Source organism: Pantherophis guttatus, chromosome 1 (genome assembly GCF_059756535.1).
Source record: "Pantherophis guttatus breed Tessera chromosome 1, ASM5975653v1, whole genome shotgun sequence".
In the NCBI taxonomy this organism is placed as follows: Eukaryota; Metazoa; Chordata; class Lepidosauria; order Squamata; family Colubridae; genus Pantherophis; species Pantherophis guttatus.
Window position 1 is genome coordinate 312,984,508 of NC_142063.1, and position 22,543 is coordinate 313,007,050.

Sequence of the window (22,543 nt, forward strand, 5' to 3'; positions counted from 1 at the left end):
AACTAGTGCTGAAGTACAAGTAAAATACAGTATGTCCCTATACCTTTAGAATACAGGTAGTCCTCAGCCTGTTATAGTGACTATTTGAAACTATGACCGTGCCAAATGAATGGTAGTTACCAGTGGTAGACTGGTCCTCAGAGTTCTGCCCATCCCAGCATCCTCTGCAGTCATATGATCATGATCTGAGTGTTTGGCAGTTGGGTCACACCTACAACCAGTTGCAGTACCCTGTGATCATATGATTGCCATTGCAACCTTTCTTCCCAGTTTTCCCATAAAATCAAGTCCTCCCCTACCTGTGTATCAAGTTTGTGCTGCACTAGCCACTGGTGGATGCTCCCCAACCCATGCCACACCTCTCATGTACCCTCCCTGACTTGCGCCACTCTTCTAGTGCACACCCTTGCATCCTTGCACATGCCAAACCTCTCCTTGACCCTCCCACCTCTGTACACTTCCCTCTGACTTGTGCTGTGTGTCACCCCCTTCTTAACTCATTCCATACTCTCATGTACCTGCCCACACTCTGCAACTTCATACACTGTCCATGATCTTCTCTCACATCCTTGCACAACCTCCTTGACCCTCTCATCCCATGCACCCCTTTGCTTCCTCCCCCACCCGGCAACAGCCACATACCTGCCTGCCAGTCTACGACTTGCAATTTCCTGCTAGCTTCCCCACTGACTTTGGTTGTTGGAAGCCAGCAAGAAATTGTCTCTCCTAACGGCCATGTGATTCAGTTAATAGCAACAGTTAATGTGGTCACAATTTATGATTGAACTGCTTAGCAACAAAAATTTCAATCCCTGTTGCTGTTATAAAATGTAGCAGAATTTAAATATAATCCAATCCACAGAGTTAATGTACCTGGTGAAGTAAAACATTTTAAGTTTTATTACTAGAAGGTTGTAAGTGAAGTTCCATATGGAAGCATATTTCCAAAATGTACTAATGTATGTCGAAGGCCATCTTCCCACTTGCTACTGTTAAAAGAAAGATTGGTTCATTATTTGATTTATCCATTTATTAAATTTTATTGGTCATTATTCTTGGCTCTGGGTTCTAAATATTATCATAAGAGTGCTGTGGCAGTAATGCTGGCTAATTTATTATGGTGGTTAGGAACTGTGTTATAAGTAGTTACAAAGCCTGTAAATGATACTGATTCCCATTTTAAATGTTTCATTTAGATAAAAGAGAAGTTACTGCAATTGACAGAAAAAAGAAAAGAAATGATTGACAAGTGGGAAGACAGATGGGAATGGCTGAGATTGAGTAAGGATTCCATGTCTGCCTTTTTATAATGGCATGATCTCTCTCGATCTCTCTCTCTCTCTTTTTTGAAGAATTGTAGTTTCCATGAAATGTATTTCAGATTGCAGGTTACAAGTGATTGTTCCAATCCCTCCTTCCTCCCTCCTGTAAAAATATTTATTAATGTTGGAAAGTTTATGATTAAAACAAGTATTGTGGCAGATGTTCCTGTTAGCCAGAGCCTACTTCAGCAGGATAAACAGTAGAAAAACATTCATAGTATATGTAAGTAAATATGTATATTAAAACAAAATTAAAAACCATTAATATAGGACAAAGGAAAGATTGTCCAAATATTTTCATATTTGCTCTATTTTTTGTGGCAGTCGGACCAAAGGTCCTGAATGAGAAAAGAGATATGCACATGTCATATCACAGCAAGAGTTCTAAAAATCTGCCCTTGGGATTGGCCGTGTTGTCCAAGACTGCCGGGAGTTATAATTCCGCACTATGTGGAAGATAACCACATTTTTATTTTTATTTTTATTTTTTATTTTAATTTGATTTATATGCCGCCCTTCTCCGAAGACTCAGGGCGGCTTACAATGTGCTCAGCAATAGCCTTCATCCTTTTGTATATTTATACAAAGTCAGCTTATTGCCCCCACAAACTGGGTCCTCATTTCACCTACCTTAGAAAGGATGGAAGGCTGAGTCAACCTTGAGCCTTGGCGAGATTCGAACCCTGCAGTAATTGCAGGCAGCTGGTCTTAATAAGCTTAATAACAGGGTGCCTTAAACCCCTGTACTACCAAAGCTCTATAACCAAGGCACATAACCATCCCTATAGTATAGTATAAATTATAAAACATGTACTAGCTCTGAAGATGGTATGTTTCTGACTTTAACTTAGTTCTGGAAGTACACCAGTTTTCAAGGGATGCCAGTGTTGCCGAGGCCTGGCTGTTGGGACAGGAGCCGTATTTATCAAGTCGTGAAATAGGGCAAAGTGTGGATGAAGTGGAGAAGCTCATCAAGAGGCACGAAGCCTTTGAAAAATCAGCCGCAACTTGGGATGAAAGATTTTCAGCACTTGAAAGACTTACCACGGTAGGTAACAAGACCCAAATCAGATGTTTTTCATGATTATTACCTGACCTAATTAAATTATGTAATTAATCACATGAATCGTTAATCAAGGATCAGCAATATTTATTGAACATAATTACATTAATCGAAGAATAAAAACAGCATGTCTGAAGTGAGCATAGTTAGTGCTTTGAAGTATCATATATTTACATTGCATTAGAAGGAGCAGCAGAAATCATATCACCCCAAAATGGCACCCACAGAATTGTAATCTTTATATAAATTCAAGTTAAAATGGCTGGAATCTTGCAAAATGGCGGTGTAATTTTTGCAGTGTTATTGCAGGAAAGCTCATAATAGTTTTAAGGAAGAGATCCTGACAGTTGGCAATCTCTTAAGATTTTTGCCAGTACTATAGTTGAGGGCTGCAGGTAGTCCTCAACCTAAGACCACAATTGAGCCCAAAATGTCTGTCGTTAAGTGAGACAGTTGTTAAGTGAACTTTGCCCCATTTTATGACTTTTCTTCCTACAGTTGTTAAGTGAATCACTGCAGTTAAGTTAGTAGCACTTTCGTTAAGTGACTCTGGCATCCCCATTGACTTTGCTTGTCAGAAGGTTACAAAAGGGGATCACATGACCCTGAGACATAGCAACTGTCATAAGTATGAGTCCGTTGCCACGCATCTGAATTTTGATCACATGACTATGGCAGGGGCGGGTTCTACTTACCTTTACTACTGGTTCGCAAAGGGATCGCACATGCGCCTTGCTTCTGCGCATGCGCAGATCGTCAATGACGACATCCGGGGCGGGGGGCAGAGCCTCCCACCAATTTTACTTCCAGTTCTTCTGAACCGGTCCAAACCAGGGGCAACCCACCACTGGACCATGGGGATGGTACAACTATTATAAGTAAAAAACAGTCATAAGTCACTTTTTTCAATGCTGCTGTAACTGAATGGTCACTAAATGAACTATTGTAAGTCAAGGACTACCTGTAAATTAAAATAAGCATTCCTTCTTACGTGAAAGTAAAAGATTAGTAATACCCTGTTTAAAATATTCTTGCTAATTACAGCTTTTTAAAAAGTTTATAAATGTTAATTAAAACACTGAAATAGCATTGATTTTAAATTAGCACAACTGTGGGTAAATTTTTACAATATCTTTTATACTGCAATAAATAGCCTTCATCCGAATTCATCCTATGGTATATAAGAGTTATGAAAAGACTGAGACACATTATTAATACAGTACTATAAACCATGAAACTTCATCATTAATACAAATCAATTGCATATTTTTTTAAAGAGATTAAGATTTAAACCAGTTTTGAAATTTTAAAATGTCTTGCTAAATCAATAAGCTTGAACCTGATGTTGGAATGATGGCGCTGTCAGGGCCAAGGAGCATTGCAAAGATTGGGTAAATAAGCTTGGACGGCTCATAATCTTTGTCTCTTCTCACACTGCCAAAAAAGCAATGAGGTTTCTAAAACTGTTCTTTTAGCTCAGATTAAAACCTCAGCTGGAGGTGTGAAAGCAACAGCAGTGGATGTCCTTCCTATGCAGAGTGCTTCATCCTTCTTCCATTCCATTCCATTTCTTCCACTGACTTTTTCCTGAGGAGAAAAGAGAAAAAAAGGAGCTAGGGCACTTTAAATATCAGGAAATACAGTCTAATGGTTTGTGGGAAGTATAGTTTCCCCTATTTGAAGTATCTAGGGCGGGGGGGTCAAATTCATGTCACAGCGGCATCACATGACATATTGGGACTTTTTTCCCCTTTGCTAAACCCGGCGTGGGCATGGCCAGCGCATGACGCATCCAGCCCATGGGCCGGGAGTTTGACAGCCCTGATCTAGGGGATTAAAGTTACAGAAATTGGATTATTCAGTTGGAATACAATGAATTTTTTCTATCTTGCAACTGGGAATAGCCTACTGCAGCCTAGCTATTACAGTATGTCTGATATGGGATATGAGGAGGCTGACCCTCCACTACCTGGGCTTAATAGGATAAGAAATTAAATTTGTGAATGAAAGAACCCTAATATATTGCTTTCTTGAATCTTCTTTGCTCCTGCAATCTCATTCCCTTCCCTCCCCTCCCCTCCAGTTGGAATTGTTGGAAGTACGTAGACAGCAAGAAGAAGAGGAGCGGAAGAGACAGCCTCCTTCTCCAGAGCCAAGCCCCAGAACTGGGGAGGAGTCTCAATGGTGAGTATCTGGAAAAGGATATGATGTAACACAAAGGTGAACCTAAAACCTCATATAAAAGCTCAGTTAAGGTTTTTTCTGATAGCCAGCTGTAGGTGAATATTTTTAATAAATATTTATTAATTTATTAGAGCTATATGCAGTTTCATCACTAGGAAAATACTTTGAGTTAAGCAATCTTCAAGTGACCAAGAGCCCTAGTAATCAGGAGAGCTGAAGGCAAGAAAGTTGATGGTTCAATATCATACATCTTAGTAGGGAACTCCCCATGGGGTTATTTTCCACAGTGAAGACCTAATTTAGTATCTACGCTACAATTTTCATATACTTTTCATATCAGAATAAAAGTAAACTTATATCAGTTCTCAGTAATTATGGTCAATGAGTGCATTCTTTTTGAATGCTACAAAAAGAATTAAAAGCCACATGTGATATAGCAAGCACACCAGGGGCGGGTTTTAAAACCCATTGCTATCAGTTTGCTCGTGGGTGTTCTCGACACTTCTGCACAGAAGCGGATGGGCGGAGCCTCCCGCCACTGCCGCTACCAGTTCGCCCGATCTGGAGCAAACCGGTAGCAACCCACCACTGAAGCACACTCTCTTGTGTTTGCATGCTGGCTTAATTTCAGTGTAGGCCATACAAACCCAAAAGAAGGGAAACATTTTTTTTAAGGTGAATTTAAGTATGGATGTAGTTCGTTCTCAGTCTTTTTTGAAGACTGGGACATTGGAACAGTAAATAGCTATTACCTTGCATTAGCATAGAAATAATATCCATTTATTGAAAGTTAAAACCTTTGGATGTATCTATGTTTGGTGCTAGAAATTTAAACTTGATAGGACTACTATGTGTATGAAAGACATTGAAATGGGAAGTTTGCATGTGATGCATTCAGCCATTCAGGAAAAGACAATTCAGGTCTTCACAATGGTTGTTCTTGGGAAGGCAAGTTCTTCTCTGAAAATATTATATTCTGCTTTCCATATTCTGCACAAATCAGTATATGAAAAAGAAAAGTGAAAAAGGGAATAAAATAAAATCTGTCTGGAAGATCAAGGTGAAAGATAATTCAAAGTAAAAATTTACCTTCCAAAGATTTAATAAAGTGGTAATCAGAGTGCGTTATATTACATTTTGAGCTCTTGACAGATTTAAGCAGATATCTTGGTTAATTAAAAGTAACTTGTCTTTTGTATTACCTTTCACTCTTGCTTTCTTTATCTTTTCTATAGGGATGGCACAAAAGGAGAACAGGTTGCCCAGAATGGTTTGCCACCAGACCAGGAATCTCCCCGGGTTAGTTACCGTTCCCAAACCTACCAAAAGTACAAAAACTTTAATAGTAGATGGACAACTAGTGACCAACCACAATCTGGACTCTGAGGTGCAAAGCAGTTTGCGAAAGACAGTTGGCTGCTTTTTCTTCTGTTTCTCCTTGTTTTATTTACTTTTAAGTTCCTTTCATTGCCTCTCTCTCCACATCTTCAAGCTACCAAGCTTTAGTTAACCAATAGCCACCACATATACTGAATATAAGCATACATATATATTCATTCATTCCTTGAATTTAATATTTTAGATACTGTCAGATATTTGGTTGCATTGTTTTTATTTCATTATCTCTCATTGTGAGATTTTCACTTTGTTAATAGCCTTGAGAATTTTTGCAGTTCAAGCCACTTCTTTATGTGAGTAATTGAAATGTAATGAAATCTCATCAAAATGGAAGACAAGAAGTAGAATCTGACAGGTATGATGCTTCTAGCTATACTAACAGGTTTGAGAGCAAAATGCTGGCAAAACAACAGCATTGTCCCCAAACAATATGAGTGTACATACTGCAGAGGAGACAAGAGGGGGGATTAAACAAGGTAGAAGCACCTGGCTATGGGTATACTATGTAGAGCAGGGATGTCAAACTGGCGTCACATGCAGGCCATGCCCACCCCAGCTCCGTGAAGGGGGAAAAACATCGCAAAAAATCACGTGATGAGCAACATGATGCCGTGAGTTTGACACCCGTGGGCTATAGGTTAATATCAATTGACATTCCAAGCAAATGATATCATGAATCAACAATACAAGTTAAATAACAGATTGCTCTGAAATTAACACATTATCTAACAACTGAATCGATTCTGATTTCACATTACCTCTGCAAGGATTCCTTGAGATACGAATGCTTCAGTTCACCTTATATAGAAATGGAATTAAGCTTGGAGGTATAGAAATGTCAGACTTGATCCTAAATTCTGTTAGCATCTAGGTCCTATTACAGTCAGTGAGATTACACAAAATATTTCTCTCTCATTACTTGAATATGGGCCTATGTTCAAGGAAAAATGGGCATGCAGATTACAGCGTAACAGCCAGGGGTTACTTTCACATTTTATTTTCAGACCAAACATCCAGTTTAATGAACCATCATATGAATGACCTGCTGCATATAGAGATCAGGAAGAAAGGTTTTATGACATCTAAACCTGAGATCATACTTATATGCATCTGTACAGGCTAGGATTTGTGGTGTCCTTGGTGTTCCCTGGGCTTGGTGGTTTTCTTGTATATGTTATATACCAAACTAGATAACTTCATCAGCTAGGACTGGTTAAAAGCTGGTTAACAAATCTTGTTTGCATTCTCTGACCATCTCAGGATTGGAAGTGATTAAACCTATCTTTGTTTATGCCTTAATTTTTATGCATTCTCAAAATGTAGGTGATCATGTTACACTAGTGTATATCAGAAATGATTAAATCAAAAGTTTTGACTCAAGAGATCAGTGACTATTACAAAAAATATCAAGTCTTACCACAAGAGGTCTTTCAAGCTGAAATCATGAGCACACATTATGAAGGAATAAATCTCAGTGAAAGCAGGACCTTTATCTGAGAAAACAAGTATAGCGATTGGTCTTTCGAGATTGATGCTTTGTGCAACTATAAAAAATTTGACATTTAAAATTATCCTTTTTTCAATGTTTAGCTGCATATATCTTTATATTTCCGCACTCAGTTTTTATTTCTCCTTGTGCCACGTAAATTAAGCCAAGGGAAGGAGCATGACATTTCTTTTCATATGTTCATATGAAATAGTCATCCTTGATGCCCAACTTGTTTTTAGTTGAAGGAGGTCTTGGCTATATCCATGGTCATATTCTTATGGAAGGGAGAAGAGACAAGAATAAGATTGACACTTTAATCCATATTCCTCTACAGAGAAAGTGTGAAATATAAGAAGACTATTATGAAGAATAGAGGGAAGAAGTAATATGTGTAGAGGATGAAATTTTATACTATTGAATTTATGTGAGACCCCCATGGTGAAATTGGGGAAGAAAAAAATAATTTGGAGCTGGCTCCAGCATTAGAGAGAGTGAGGCAATGTTCTTAGACAGCAACCAAAAATTTTAGGTAACCTCTCCAAGTGTCCCTAAATTATTTTAAAAAGAAGCAATGGAATACTGTATGTGTACAGTATGACTTATATTGCTGTATAATGCTACTTCAGAAACTTGGACTTGATAGTAGTCCCATCCATTTCTTTGTGAAACCTGCAGTAGAAGGTCCCACTGGATTCCAATTATTGCTTTAAATTAACATCAGAAAACTACATACACATGCTGAAAATGCAAAGTAATTCTATTTGTTTTATTCATCTATTTATTTTGTTTAAACTGTGTTTCATTTTCTTAGTGAACACAACTGATTTTACTGAAAGCCAGTCAAAAACATTTTGCTGCCCGTGATAGAGCAACTTCCTTCTCAATTCAAAGTATATAGTAGCCAAACCCAACCACATTATTTTGGCACGTGAGGCTGAAAAAAATTACTCTATTCTCCATCCACTGTATTGAAATAAAATAATAATAATGAATGATTTTCAATTTGCTATTTTTTTGATGACTTCTAAATCTACTCAGAGGTATTTGTTCCACTATCCTTAATGACAGGGTTGGAAACAGTTAACAAAATTAGCTAAAGATAGTTAATGCTTACTAAATAATGTGCAATTAATGTATTAAAATATTTCATTTTGTAAACCAGATTATGGCATAATAGACAAATGGTTTCTATAGATAGATGATAGTTGGAACATTAAGAAACATTGTCATAATGTATTCCCTTTCAGTCACCTTTATTTCAGGAAACGTTTAATTTGTAAACTTTACAACTATAGAGTAGTTTCCAACAATTATCTTTAACAAACTACAGTTAGTAAATCTGGTTTTCTTTTGTCATATGGAACAATTAAAATAATATCTGGCAGAATTTGTGAAAAGCAAGAAAGCTTGGATGTATACTTTAATACACTTTTGTTTTTATTATCATGCACATCTCTTCTTTTCTCTTATCAGGATATCGGCATAAAGCTTCTTAATTTTTTATGTAATTCGATGTGTTTTTTTTTAATATTTTGGTCTTCTGTTGTACTTACTGTTTGGTCTCTGCCCCTCAAAGTGCATTAAAGAATGCAGTAACTAGAAGTGCATTCTAGTCATAAGTGTCTAAGAGGCGTTTAGCTTCAAAATAATTGGCTATATATTCAATAGAAAACTAACACAAAATATATCTGATTTTAATCTCAGCGAGAGATGCTGCAGTTCTCTCCATTAATCATGGGTTATAATTTGGTTTTTTTTAAAAAAAGTACATTCAAAATTATGTTGATTGTAAGAATGTATGGGTTACCTTTCATTACCACAAATCTCTTCATTATTCATCATCTAATGAGACAGGCTCTGGAAGAAAAAGACAATGCAATATTTATTCATGCACTTTGAAAGCCAGGGAGGGATATCACTCTCCCCCTCCCGCTGCATCTTATAGTCAGAAATTGCAAACCTGAAGAAGAAGCTGACCACTAAATTGACTTGCCATTAACCTTCCAGTGATGAAAATGTGTATTCATAACATGCCTATGTCCCATCTGTTTCATTGCTGTTGTTAACCCTTAGCACCCATGGTATTGTCTTTGCATGCTCAGAGCATGTTTCAATTAAAAGTTTGTTTAGCCCCATTCTTTACCCTCCACCTTTTTGTTGTTATCTATATTTTGCCTACATGTTTATTTGTTTAGGGAGGGGGGTATTCTGTTTATGGTTCAAAGCATTTAATAAAAAAAAAATAGACCATAAAAATATTTATCACCAAAAAGCAGTTAGAAAGTTTTTTCAGTGCCTCAAGACTTCAAGGCGTTCCTGCAGTAGCCTCATCTACCCCAAGGCAATTTCTTCACTGCCTTGGGGTATGATTGCCCAGACAATCAAGCTACTTTGCCAGCAACTATAGCTCAAGAGTAAGATCTATAGGCATGATCATTTAAATGGCAGAACTGTCACAAACTGGGGAGCAGCGGTTGATTTAACAGGCATGCAACAGCTCCCAGTTTTGCTTACAGTTTCACTGCCTGTGATGTAGATAAAGGGTTAAGAGGCTAACAGTACTAAGATAAAAGAAGTAGTATTTTCTTTTCTTTCTTTTACAAACATTTTAACTTTTCCCACTTTATGGAATCTAATTGGGACAGTTTCTATAATTTTCTCTGCTTTTATTGCCTACTCTGATTTAATTGATACTTAATTTTATTCGAAATCTGTAAGCAAGTAAATTAAATATTCTCATATTCTCAAGAGAGCATTTGTTCCATTCCTTAATGCTAGGAAAATTCATAGTAAGTTTTCCTAATTCTTCAAAAAAAAGCCTCTTTCTCACATTCAGAGAAATACACATAAATATGGGAGAGTAACCGTATATTAAAAAGCATTCATATTTATCCATATTTTTGTTTATTTCAGTAGATGGATTACAACTAATAAGCTCTTTTAAGGGAAAATTTAATATTTTAGAGATAAAATTCAATATTGGAGCCTGGCTGAGTTTCAGAATTTGAGGGTTCTGTTTAAAACCAATAAGTTGTTCTATTTATGAATTTGGAAGCTTTTGAGAAAAGATCTTCGATAAAAGCTAGGTGTAAAAGGCTTCAAAACGGTTTACAATGCAATCCTGAACAAACATGTCATTCAGTAGTGTTTATCCCAACAGGGTGTGAGTGTTATCTTGGAAAAGTCACAACTTTATATTATTCTATACATGTGTACTCCAAACGAGGATCCATTCTTTCTAATGGAGCTTTGTGAGATGTACAAATATAGGGAGAGAATTTACAGCTAAGATAGCACAGCTGAATCAGATGGGAGCCTAGTTGGCCTTTTCAAATTAGATCATTTGTGTTTGTATTTAATCTCAAAAGTTTCAAGGCTTTTGAAAAGAACACATATGTTGCCAAGTTCTAAAACTAAAGTAATACAACCCAGTATAATTTGCAAACTGTATTGGAACCAGTATGTTTTCTGATTGAAAACAGTAGGTGTTGGTATTGGGATGAAAAGAGATACAATATTTAAATAAATATTAATATTCCAAGCAGGGTTCCCCAAATGGCTCAAAAGTATAGAAATACAGGTAGTCCTTGATTTACAACAGTTCATTTAGTGACTGTTGGAAGTTACAACAAAACTTTAAAAAAGGTGACTTATATTTCACACTTATGACCATTCTAGCATCCCCAAAGTCGTGATTTACATTCAGATGCCTGACAACTAATCACATTTATGATGGTTGCAGTGTCCCAGAGACATTTGATCTCCTTTTGCAACCTTCTTCTGACAAGCAAAGTCAATGGGAAAACCAGATTTACTTAAAACCGTGTTATTAATTTAACTGCTGCAGTGATTCACTTAACAAATGTGGGAAAAAAAAGTCGTAAAATGGGTCAAAACTCACTTAACAAATTTTTCACTTAAAACATATATTATGGGCTCAATTAGGTTTTTAAGTTGAGGACTACCTGTACTAATACAGGGTTTTAAAAGCAACTAATTTGCTTAATCCAGTAGTAGGGGGGATCAGATAGATTAAGACACCCGTATACAGAGCATAAATTTACTGTACAGATAAAGGCTGGGAGGAAAGAATTGAAGCCATTCAATTCTTGTGTGAGGTGAATCTTTGTAACTAGAAAGTAAACTATGATAGAAGTTACAAGTTATAGAAGTTGATAACCACCTTTTACAAAAATCTAATCAAACAATTGTAGCTAAACTGGCAAATGTATAGCTTGCTGCCTAATGATTCCACTGCTTCTGTATTATCCCAGGCCTGGCTAAAGCAGCAAAAATGTTTGTAGTAATTATGCCCTTTATGATTCTTTGCTTGTTTCCAATATACAAATGACACAGAGTGTTCATAATCTACTACTAGAGCATTGAGCAGTGCTAGGCTTTAACTTGCTAATAATTATCCCCACATTGCAGTATTGTAATCCTTTTTGGGCTGCTACCAATGGCTTTTTTGTGGCACAGAACTGAAAATCCCTAAACCTCAATAAATGTTATTTATCCCAACTGGAACCAAACCACCACTGTGAAAGATTAAAGCTTTCAGGATTCCGGTATAAATGATTTAGGGGAATGAAATGGCTGATGAAGACCTCAAGAAGTTACCAGTCAGAGCTGGCCCCTCCTAGGCAACTCAATTGCAACACAACGGGCAACATGACCGACAAAGCGAGTGATGGCCACAGCCTTGGTTCTGTCTTTGTTTGGGGGTAAATAGAAGTGTGATGTTGAGTGATTGTAGTGTTTTTTCTGGCTCCTTTAGCACCCAATCCACCCAATTCCAAAGTCCAGCGATTGTGACTTTGAAAAAAATTAACATTGTAACTTTTGACTGATTGCATTCCACCTTCCTTCCTTTAAGCTTGTCTATCTTTGAAAATCCAAGTTCCTTAGAATGGTGGACATAATGAAAATGCATGCTATTCTCTTCCCAATTTCTGCATGTTGCTTTTTGATTATGTTGGCAATTTGGGGATGGGATAGGACAGCATTCCTTAAACTGATGGTCTCCAGATTTCCTAAACATGATTAGAAATAATAGTTGGGACCTATGGGAGTTGAGACCCCAATATATATAGCAGATACTGTCTTGGGGAAGACTGAAATAGTGGTAGAGAGTGGGTGGCTCATATGTAGAAACTAAGAGTTCAATGCCAAATCAAGGTATTTTTTATCAATATTGCTGACTATATTACTTCACTGGCTTAATATAAGAGTTACTGCACAGATTCAGCTACAGAACTTTTATTAATGTGTGAAAAACAGCTGATGCAAATCAGTTTGAGCTTCTGTTTCTTCTGCTCTCTCCTAACTTTAAAAAAGTGAGATTCTTACTGTTTCAAAGAAGTAAAAATATTAAACGAAGCGGCAATAATTCAGGGAATGACACATTTACCAGTTATCTCTCATTAGTTATCTCTCAGTTGTGGGATGGCAAAGAACATTCTCTGTAGTCAGTAGTGAAGAAATCCTTGTTGGATTACAGTTTGCATTTGCTGGATCAAATTAAAGGATCTGATCAGTAGTGCCAAGTGCAGTAAAACTCTCACAGATGGGTTCTCCCCCTCATTCTTCATTGCTTCACTTCTACCAATTGGGTACTAATCTATTGATACCTTCTAATTCCTTTGGCCTCTTGTTGCTCCAGCTGAATGTGAGAACAGTTTTATTGAGCAATCTAGGCTTTGGGACACCAAGTGTGCAAGTTTTGCAACTGAACATTTAAGGCTTTTTTTTTTTAAAGAAACTATTTTGTGATATCTTCTTATTGAGCAGCAGTTATAGTCTCACTCTTGTTTCTTAGATGGGAGAAGCAAGAGAAACCAATGAAATGGTCAACGGAGCAGCAGACCAGAGGACAAGTTCCAAAGAGACAAGTCCAGCTCCTTCACCGACAGCCGATCGCAAAGCCAAGACCAGCCTCCAGGCTCAAACCGCTGCCACTCTTCCAGCCAAAACACAAGAAATACCTTCCGCCCAGATGGAGGGCTTTTTAAATCGTAAGCATGAATGGGAATCACACAGCAAGAAGGCCTCAAACAGGTATTGTATTGCAATTGACAGAGAAATTTTAAACATCTTGGATTTTATTTTGATCAAGCATCTCAAAACAGGCGCTCTCCATATGGGGATATATATGTAGGTAGATTATTTGGCCCTGTAATCTTGTGTGGTACAAGAGTTGGGCACAATACATTCGTACATACGCACACACGACATAGATGCATTCATTCCTTTCCTGTAAGGCTTCCCTCTCTCGCCCAGGAATCCTGTTCCAAGTCAGCATTCCACTTCTAATAGCAGGAAAGTATTTGTAGTCTTCCTCCCAGCAGCCTTGTTCAAGATCACTGTTTGGTCAAACTGCCATGAGCTTCACAGAAACAACAGCATTTCCCTGACACAAAGTTGATAACTGGCTAGTTAAGCATGTGAAAGAATCAACAGGTGCAATTACTTCAAAGATGGCAGCATTGGACACTTGCTTTTCATATCTAAGGTGCCAGCTTCGATCCCTGACTTCAACATTTAAAAAGGTGTAGCAAATCTGAACTAGACTATTGCGAGTCAAAATTGCTAATACAATGTAAAATCCAGCATAACTGATGCCCAGTTTTTGTTGGACTGAAGTCTGTACCTTCGAATGACCCATTTGAGACTGCACTGTAAAAGGAGATGGCTACATAAAAAGATTAAACAGAGGATAAAAATGTAATTAAAGGCAATTATTATTAGAGTTCATTTGGTTAACTATTTTTAAGATACATGCGCAAGCTTATAGTGATCCTCTTCTTCATATCTCAGGTGATATTTCTTCTAAAATAATATGACTTCGGTGAGCAAAATTGTTAAATAGCATAACACACACACACACACACACACACATAAACACTATGTGTCATGCAGGGAAGGTATCAGAATGAGGCAAGAAAAGACAGCAACATGATAATATTTTTTGGTAAGCAGCAGAAATGTGTGTGTGTGTGTCTTACGATAAGTGAGTTTTAACTCTGATATGCTTTCTCTTTTAATCACTCTTTTAATAGCAGTGATTAGTAATGATATTTGAACTGAAAATCTGAAAGGTTCAATAGGATAGGTTTTTTTAACTGCACTGTTACATTTACTTGGGTGACCAAACCCAAGATTCAGTGTTTCAAATAAACATGTTTCAAAGTTTTAAATTCTGAGATGCATGAGAATTTGCATTCCAAAAGCATCCCTTTCCAAAGAGTGCCAAAATATTGGAAAACTGTAGAATTACTATTTGTTCAAATTATGCTGCCCATAGTTCCTAGGCATGAAACTACTTTTCCTTTGCTTAAACACCTATAACTCAATGCATTTAATTATAGAAAGACACAGGAAAGTTGGGCTTGTTCGTGACAATGACTTTAACGCTTGCTTTGCTGTTTCTTTTGTGTCTCAAGATCATGGCATAATGTTTACTGTGTTATTAACAACCAAGAAATGGGTTTCTACAAAGATGCAAAGGCAGCTTCCTCAGGCATTCCATACCACAGTGAGGTCCCTGTGAGCCTGAAAGAAGCAGTATGTGAAGTGGCAGTAGAGTACAAGAAGAAGAAGCACGTATTCAAGTTAAGGTAAAAATCTTTATTTCTATGGCAAAAGATTAAGTGGAGCAGTAACTTCCAGCCTACATTCATACATTCAGTTTAAAAATCTTTTATCTTCCAAAGTTTAATGCACTTTGGTTAAACTGAATGTTATGATATTCATTGTTCCAAAACAGGATCTCATAATTTGTCCATAGGGGTTACCTTCCCTCCCACATTATCTGACCTAATGAAGAGATGAAAGTTTGAACATCCTTTGTGATACTAGGTTTGTCCTAAGTAAAGATATTATCTAATTATGCATTTTGGATTTCTCCCACTTTTCCACCATTAACGTAGCTAATATTTCATGAAGCTACTTAGAGGAAACTGAAATTATATAATCTGAAGTTGAATTGAACATTTTGTGAATCCTGGTTTTAACCTTTGAAGTCCTACATGGTTTGGCACTATATATTTGTAAAGTTGCTTTCCTCAAGTAGATCTTACTCATCCAGTGTGCATATCTCAGATCGGGATGCTGGAAGTTCCTCCATCACACAATAGCAAGAATATATTGTATATGTTTGTGTAGACTGTGAATATTGCAGATGGTACATACATCAGTCATCTAGCTTATTGATACAAGAACAAGGTCTACATCTCGTATAACTTTTGCTTCGGTAACAAACATTTGCTTGATTCAAATGTGAATTTATTCTGAATTACAGGTTAACTGATGGCAATGAGTACCTTTTCCAAGCCAAAGATGAAGTAAGTATTTTCCTTTCATTCATACTGCTAATATTTTGTTTCTGTATGCGGGTATTCTCAAACTGTAGGTTCATTTCCCCTGGGCGTTGTGGCAAGGAAGACACAAAATTTGTCATGGGAAAGCCTAGAGAAATCTGGATTTGGTGAGAATTTAGTCCTGCTGTGCCCAGACAAACCAGTTTCAAGCAGTCTGGGGTCATTGGCAAGCCTCTCAGCTTATGCAGGCATTTTAAAATTTACAATCCTACATGCAAAGCCAAATTATTGCTAGAAATAAGTCCTACTCTGCCTGGACAAATCTGGAAACCTTAGCTAAGGAAGCCTGGAGATGGACAATGCTCATCAAGTTAGAGCCAGGACCTTTTACAGAACTGATGTCAGCACTTCAACCTGCATTTACTCTAGTGCTGACATAAGAAGGAGAAGAGGGGGCAGCTGGCAAGAGGACGCTTGACTTCTCACCTACTTATTTTCCCTGAAGATAATATCCCCTAGGAGATGAGATGGGAGGGGGGACATTCCTGGGAGCTGAAGTAGTAGATATGGGGAGAGTGATTTGGAAGAGGGCCAATGAGACGCAGAGAATTGGGGAACGGAAAGGGAAGGTTTGGGGTCAGGAAGTCAGTATTGGCTACGCCACAATCGGGGACAGGTTGTTGTGCTTAATAAAATGAAAGATTTCTTCAAAGACTATTTGTTTGGAAATGCAATTTATTTTATTTGAGACGACATCGAAACCTGACAACTGAGCAGCCATGGATTGCTCTTGTCCAGGAAGGTAAGCAAGTCATACATCAGATCATCCCAAAGCTAAATGCAAAAGCTATCCTGAGTTAAGTTAAAGGAAGTACAAACCTCTAGGGATGACTGCTCTGCCATCTTGAGCAGTTGCCTCTGGGCTTTTAGTTCACCCAGTTGCAAATATAGCCATAGCTATAGCTATCTGTTTGACGTGACATTTTCAGAAGCTAGAAAAAGGAGCATGTGTGAAAAACTGTACCACATGGCTGCAGAAGGCAGTCTGTTGGGGATTATCCCTAGGCAAAGCCCATGATCAAGTTAATTGCAGTTTCTCCATTGAACAAGCTCCCAGCTGTGCTAGTAGCATTGAAATTATGAGAGGCTTTGTACTCAAGCTGGAGACTACCTCAGAGTGGTGTTAACTTCAGTTCCCTCTCCACCAACAATGGAGGCATGTACAGTAAATCCAGTGTGGGAATTGAGAGAATAAACTACAGCCAGTTAGATGTAGCAGCTGAGAGAGAAAGTCAATTGTTTGCCAGGCTCCCTTTGACTTGGCAGAGGAGAACTCCAAACCAAGCTGTCTTGGCTGCAGCTCAGATCCTGAGATGGGGAATTCTTTCTGAGCCTGAGCTTTGCTCAGCAGAATTAGCTTTTCAGTTTGCCCTGCCAGCAGCGCAGAGGGAAGCCATCAGGCTGGCCTGGGAACAAAAGGCAGTGGGGAAAAGAAGCAGTGATTCAGGATGCAAAAAAGGAAAACTATTTAGGAGAAGGTGGATGCAACATAGTAACATCAGTGATGCAATTCTGCAATAGAGCTACCAGGAAAGATGTGTTTGCTATTTCTGGTTGTACAAAAAAAGGCCAAGGATCTTAGGGGGGCTGGGAAGCAGTTAAGGCCACCGCTCTGCAAGCTGGGTTAAGATTCCTAGAAAACCTGTTAACCTTAACATTTATTTTAAGGAGGAAATGAACACATGGATCCAGGCCATCACATCTGCCATCTCGTCAGACAAAATTGAGTTGTCCACAAGCACACAGAGCACCCCAGCTTCAAACCGTGCCCAGACCTTGCCAGCCAGCGTGACAGTAACCAGTGAGTCCAGTCCTGGCAAACGGGAGAAAGACAAAGAGAAGAGATTCAGCCTTTTTGGAAAAAAGAAGTGAACTCCTTGCTTATTTGTCCACGCTGCACTTCTCTGATCGTTCCAGTGGAATTCCAGCATGTAAACTCAGAACCAATACATTACTCTCCGTGCCTAATGTTCCTCAATATGATTTAATTTTTTTTAATTTATACAGCATTTTTTTTAAAAAAAACATATTCAAAAAATTCTAAAGTTATAAATACCTGAGGTGCATTGGGCAACTGTTGAGTAAAAGAGAACCACATTTCCCACTTTTGTTTTTTTAAAGGTGAAGTTAATATAGATTAGGCTTTAGTATTGAAACTGTTCCTCAATTTTTTGAGGCTGTCTTCAGAAAAAATAACACTCCAACTTTGTGTTATTGGTATGCAAGGCAGCAGAGCTAATAAAGTTCACTTGCCCCTTGGAGATAATTTGCTGATTTTAGTTTTCACTTCCATCTGAGACGGTTGCGCTGAGTCTTCACTCCTTGATTCTTCCCACTGCGAATCTAATGGTAGTGTATTCTCTTTACCCTATTAGAGTGCAGCTTGGCATTAACTTACCAGTCAATACCATTTGTATACAGGCATCTGGCTATTATTAACACGATTGTGACGCTTCCTTGCCCCCCCACCTCCCCACCCGCATCTGGCAATGACAGTTAAGAATGTTGAACCAGAAGGACTTCGCATACTGATAATGGTTTTAAATAATCTGTAATTTTTATTTTTTTTAATTTTTTTTTGCTGAAATACATTATATTGTACGTTTCAGATAATTCTAGTAAAAGTATAAGACTAGATGTATAATTAAAAAAAAACCTTTTAAAATCATTGACTAAGTGTAAAAGTGGAATTAAAGCATTTACTGGGAAAAGTAATGTTATTCCAATGGTTAACTTGCTTGTCAGCTGCTGCACTGTGTTATAATTTTGCTCCATTACCTTTGCTCTTTGATACATAGTGTGCATTTCTCTGTCACCTGTAACTATTGTAATGAAGAATTTTCATCTTACTGCACAATCGAAAAAAATTACATTTAATAGGAATGAATTCTCAATGACTGGGCCTGTAGACAGGATAGTACTGGAACTGGCTTTCGGTTATATGGAACTGTACCTCTAGACTTTTACCCTATCTATTAAATATATGCTATGTCATTAAATGCTTTTAAAACTAACAGATATATGCAGGTTTTTTTCTTGTTCTTTGAAAAATAAATTGTACTATCAGTAATACCATCTTCAGAATGAAGAAGTAACTTTTTGATATCTGCTTGCACTAGTCCTTTTGCAAGGGTCCTGAGCTGCTGTTGATTTACTCTGTCTTGTGAATCACTTGTCCACTTTCCTGAATGCCTGGTATCTTTCTTATTTATTTTATATTTTATATTATTATTTTATTTTATTTTATTTTTTATTTAGGCTTTCCAACAGCTTGAGTTGCCAAAGTCTCAAAAGTTGCACAGATAGCACAGATCGTGCTATCATTGAGGTTCCTAGTTTCCCCTCCCGACAGGGAAAAGTCTAATGTTGAAGTCAGCTACAAGGCAAGGATCCCTAACTGCTAAACCTTATCAACTAAAACACAACAATAGTAAATAAGTGATTGTTTTATTGAAGAGCAGTAAAAACAATAGCAGATTGATAGCATCAGCAAGTGGCTTCCATACATGTCCTTGAAAACGCCACAAAAATTCTTCTAATCATAACTGAGTTGCTAACCAACATATTCCCTTCCCATGATGTGTGTAACTGTATATTATGTCTGATTCAAAGCCTTAGTCACTTTGGACACAGCTGCTGCTGGCATGCTGCAAAGTCCCCCTGTGTTCTACAGGTGACAACTGAAAGGAGGATCTTCCTGGTTGCTATAACTATTGGAGGCTATGCTGTACAAGTACAGTAACATTTGAAAGTACCTTTCACCTCCAAAGCATCTTTCTACTGCATGTTTTGGAGAAACACTCATAAGCAATGATCACCAGCAAACTAGTTTCTGATTATAGATAATCAGGTATTATGAATAAGTGCTGCTACCCATGCATCTTTCCCTGCAAACTTGATTTTGGATTTGCATCTCAAATTAGATGAGATAATGTACAGTGAAAGCTTGTTTTAATTGACTAATTGATTTCCATAAAACAAACACTCATTGCTCAATTTGTTTCATTTGTGTGATATCATACAAATGCAATTATACATTTATACAAATAGGACTGACACAAAAATTATACAAATGACTAATCATTTGTATCATTACACGAATTATGTAAAATGTTACAGAAGGGTAGCCTGTTGTCTATGGAATTTACTACATTGAGATCTGCTAGGTTTGATATTTCACTGTAAAGATTGGAAAATACTCTTCTCCCTGTAAGAGATGCAGTGGAATTCCTCTATTGCCAGCAAGATTAGTGGCCAAATCAGGATGACAGGTGTTCACTAACACAGGGGTCCCCAACCCCCCAGTCGATGGACGGGCACAAATCCGTGACATGCCAGGAACCGGGCAGCACAAACAAAGTCCCATCCACGGGATGCAGTAGCACACAAAACCACACCCCTTCCGGTCCATGGAAAAACTTTTCTCCACGGAACCGGTCCCTGGTGCTCAAAAGGTTGGGGGTCGCTGCACTAATAGAGTATATACTTGCTTAAAGCTATCACTCTGCACTGGAGAAGCCTAACTTTAGTATGGGAGACTAAATTTACACTGTTATTATTAGTAAAATAAGAACTTTAATAATAACTGCTAAGGAATCAAAACTTTTTATCAATACAGCTCAGCCAAGATAATTTACACAACATAAAGGGAAGACTTTTAAATCAACTTAAACGCATGATAGCCACATAAGTGAGTGGCTTGCCATTGCTTTTTTCAATAATTTTTTCCCCAACTTCCCAATCTAGACTAAAATTCTGCTATATTCCAAAAGTTATCTGAGCCTATTAAGGTCATGCAATACACTGAACTACAAATAAGGTATAAACAAATTAGTATACCAAGTATACAGTATCTACTGTAATACTGTGAATTCAGCCACCGTAGTTTGTAGACTGATGGAGTTTGGTGCCTTTGGTAAACAAAGGCAATTGAAACTTAATAATTTGTGGTTAAAGAAACAATATGCCTTATGTTGAAGTGTAAACCTAATCACTGCTTTCATTTCTGATAATAAAGTGGAGGAAGATCAAATATTTGCAGCCGTGTGCTTGGAAATGTGGGTTTCCACCCAACAACAGTGACTATGGAATGTTTCACTCTAATTTTATCTCCAGTTGCAACTGCCCTTGTTCGCCACTTGTGGCTGGAGTCTTGAGTCAAGGTATCTATAAGAGTCCTGAGGAGACACAATCTGCTTTTCCTTCATAGGACAGAGTATTTCAATATCATGCTCCCTTTTTGTGAAAAATGCCCCATTATTTTTCTCAAACATCATATTGGCCTTGGGGGTTCTAAGGAACAGGTGTTATACTGGAGGCAATAACAATTCTTTTCTGAGACAGATTGCAAGTGGGGAAGCGGGAACATAAAATTTGTCTGAACCAAAAAGCAGGAAAAGAAAGATAAAACATCCTTCCACAATCACTATGATTCTGATCTAGTTCATCATCTTCCCTCTTGGCAGTTATCTTTGACTAACCCAAAAATCATTTTAAATACTGAACATTTAACATACCATATAGTTTCTCTGACATTGGGAAAATATTTTTCCTGTGTCCCTTATTGATGATTAATGTGATTTCTTCCCAGTGATGTATATATTACCATGTTTCCCCAAAAATGTCTTATTCCCCGAAAATGTCCCTGTCTTATATTTTTTTGAACCCTGAAATAAGCACTTGGTCTTATTGCCATGTGCTCAAAAGCCCAGTTGGGCTTATTATCAGGGGGTGTCTTATTTTGGGGGAAATGGTAGTTAGTTGCAGTGATGAAATTTACTCTGCATTGCAGTAATATTCCATTGCTGGGTATGGAGAAGTGATGGCTAATTAGATTTATTAGAAATGCCTTTTTTCCTATTTAGACTTTAAAGTTACAGTAGTGCAGAAGCAAAGAGTTGTGACGGAAAATCTGGTACTCAGATTAATTTTGGTCTTCTTGACCACAGATTTGACAGCAGCTATTTTCACCCCTTCTATCAGCAAAATTATACCAGTGCAGAACTTGAATTTCTGTCAGATTTGTTAGCACATGACAATATTAAACCCTAAAGTCCCCAAAGAAGTGCTCATGGAACCATAAAAATATTTTTCAAACTTGATATTCCTCACAGAGACTAAATACTTCATTCTCTGATAAAAGAACTACTTGGTTTTTATAGATAAACTAGTATTAGATAAACAAACTTTATCAGATTACTGATCGCTTTCACAGAAAAAAGATGTAACTGTTTCATATTCCTACCCATAATCATTGACTAAGAAAAAACACTGAATAAATAGCAACACTTTTTGTACTTTGTATCTCCCACTGTTATTCTGGAACATTACCAAAACAGAAAAAAAAATTGTAAAGACAAAGCAACATTGCTTCAAAAGGTCTGTTGCTGTTTATAGAAAATGTAACCTTAGCAACTAAGAACAATCTCAAAAGGTTTTGCCATAAGATCTGTATGGAACAGGGTTCCCATACCTGGACTGCAAAACTCCTGATCACCACTAAATGTAGCAAAGATACAGCAACTCTGAATTACAATCTAACCATTATTTGGATTTTTGCAACACAGATATTGGGATCTTACTATCGGGGAAAGGGTGAGTGATCAGGCCTTTAATTCTAACATTACAGCAATCTGGCAGATTCACTTCCTAATTTAGAAGGCTAATGTGGAAATTCATCAGTACTATATATTTAATTTCTGAACCTATT

At 37.5% G+C, this 22,543-nt stretch overlaps 1 protein-coding gene across 3 annotated transcripts in view; it reads left to right on the forward strand.

Annotated features, from left to right (window-relative positions):
- The window catches only part of SPTBN1 (spectrin beta, non-erythrocytic 1), a 170,842-nt gene extending 151,994 nt beyond the window's left edge, over window positions 1-18,848 (forward strand). For all 3 annotated transcript variants that reach the window (XM_034427371.3, XM_087888433.1, XM_034427372.3), the window contains 8 exons: window positions 1,197-1,281; window positions 2,174-2,370; window positions 4,469-4,569; window positions 5,805-5,868; window positions 13,275-13,513; window positions 14,899-15,072; window positions 15,756-15,798; window positions 17,503-18,848. In XM_034427371.3, the coding sequence (XP_034283262.1) occupies window positions 1,197-1,281; window positions 2,174-2,370; window positions 4,469-4,569; window positions 5,805-5,868; window positions 13,275-13,513; window positions 14,899-15,072; window positions 15,756-15,798; window positions 17,503-17,706 (1,107 nt within the window). In that variant the 3' untranslated portion in view covers window positions 17,707-18,848. The remainder of the gene's footprint in view (window positions 1-1,196; window positions 1,282-2,173; window positions 2,371-4,468; window positions 4,570-5,804; window positions 5,869-13,274; window positions 13,514-14,898; window positions 15,073-15,755; window positions 15,799-17,502) is intronic.
- The last annotated feature ends 3,695 nt before the right edge of the window (window positions 18,849-22,543 follow it).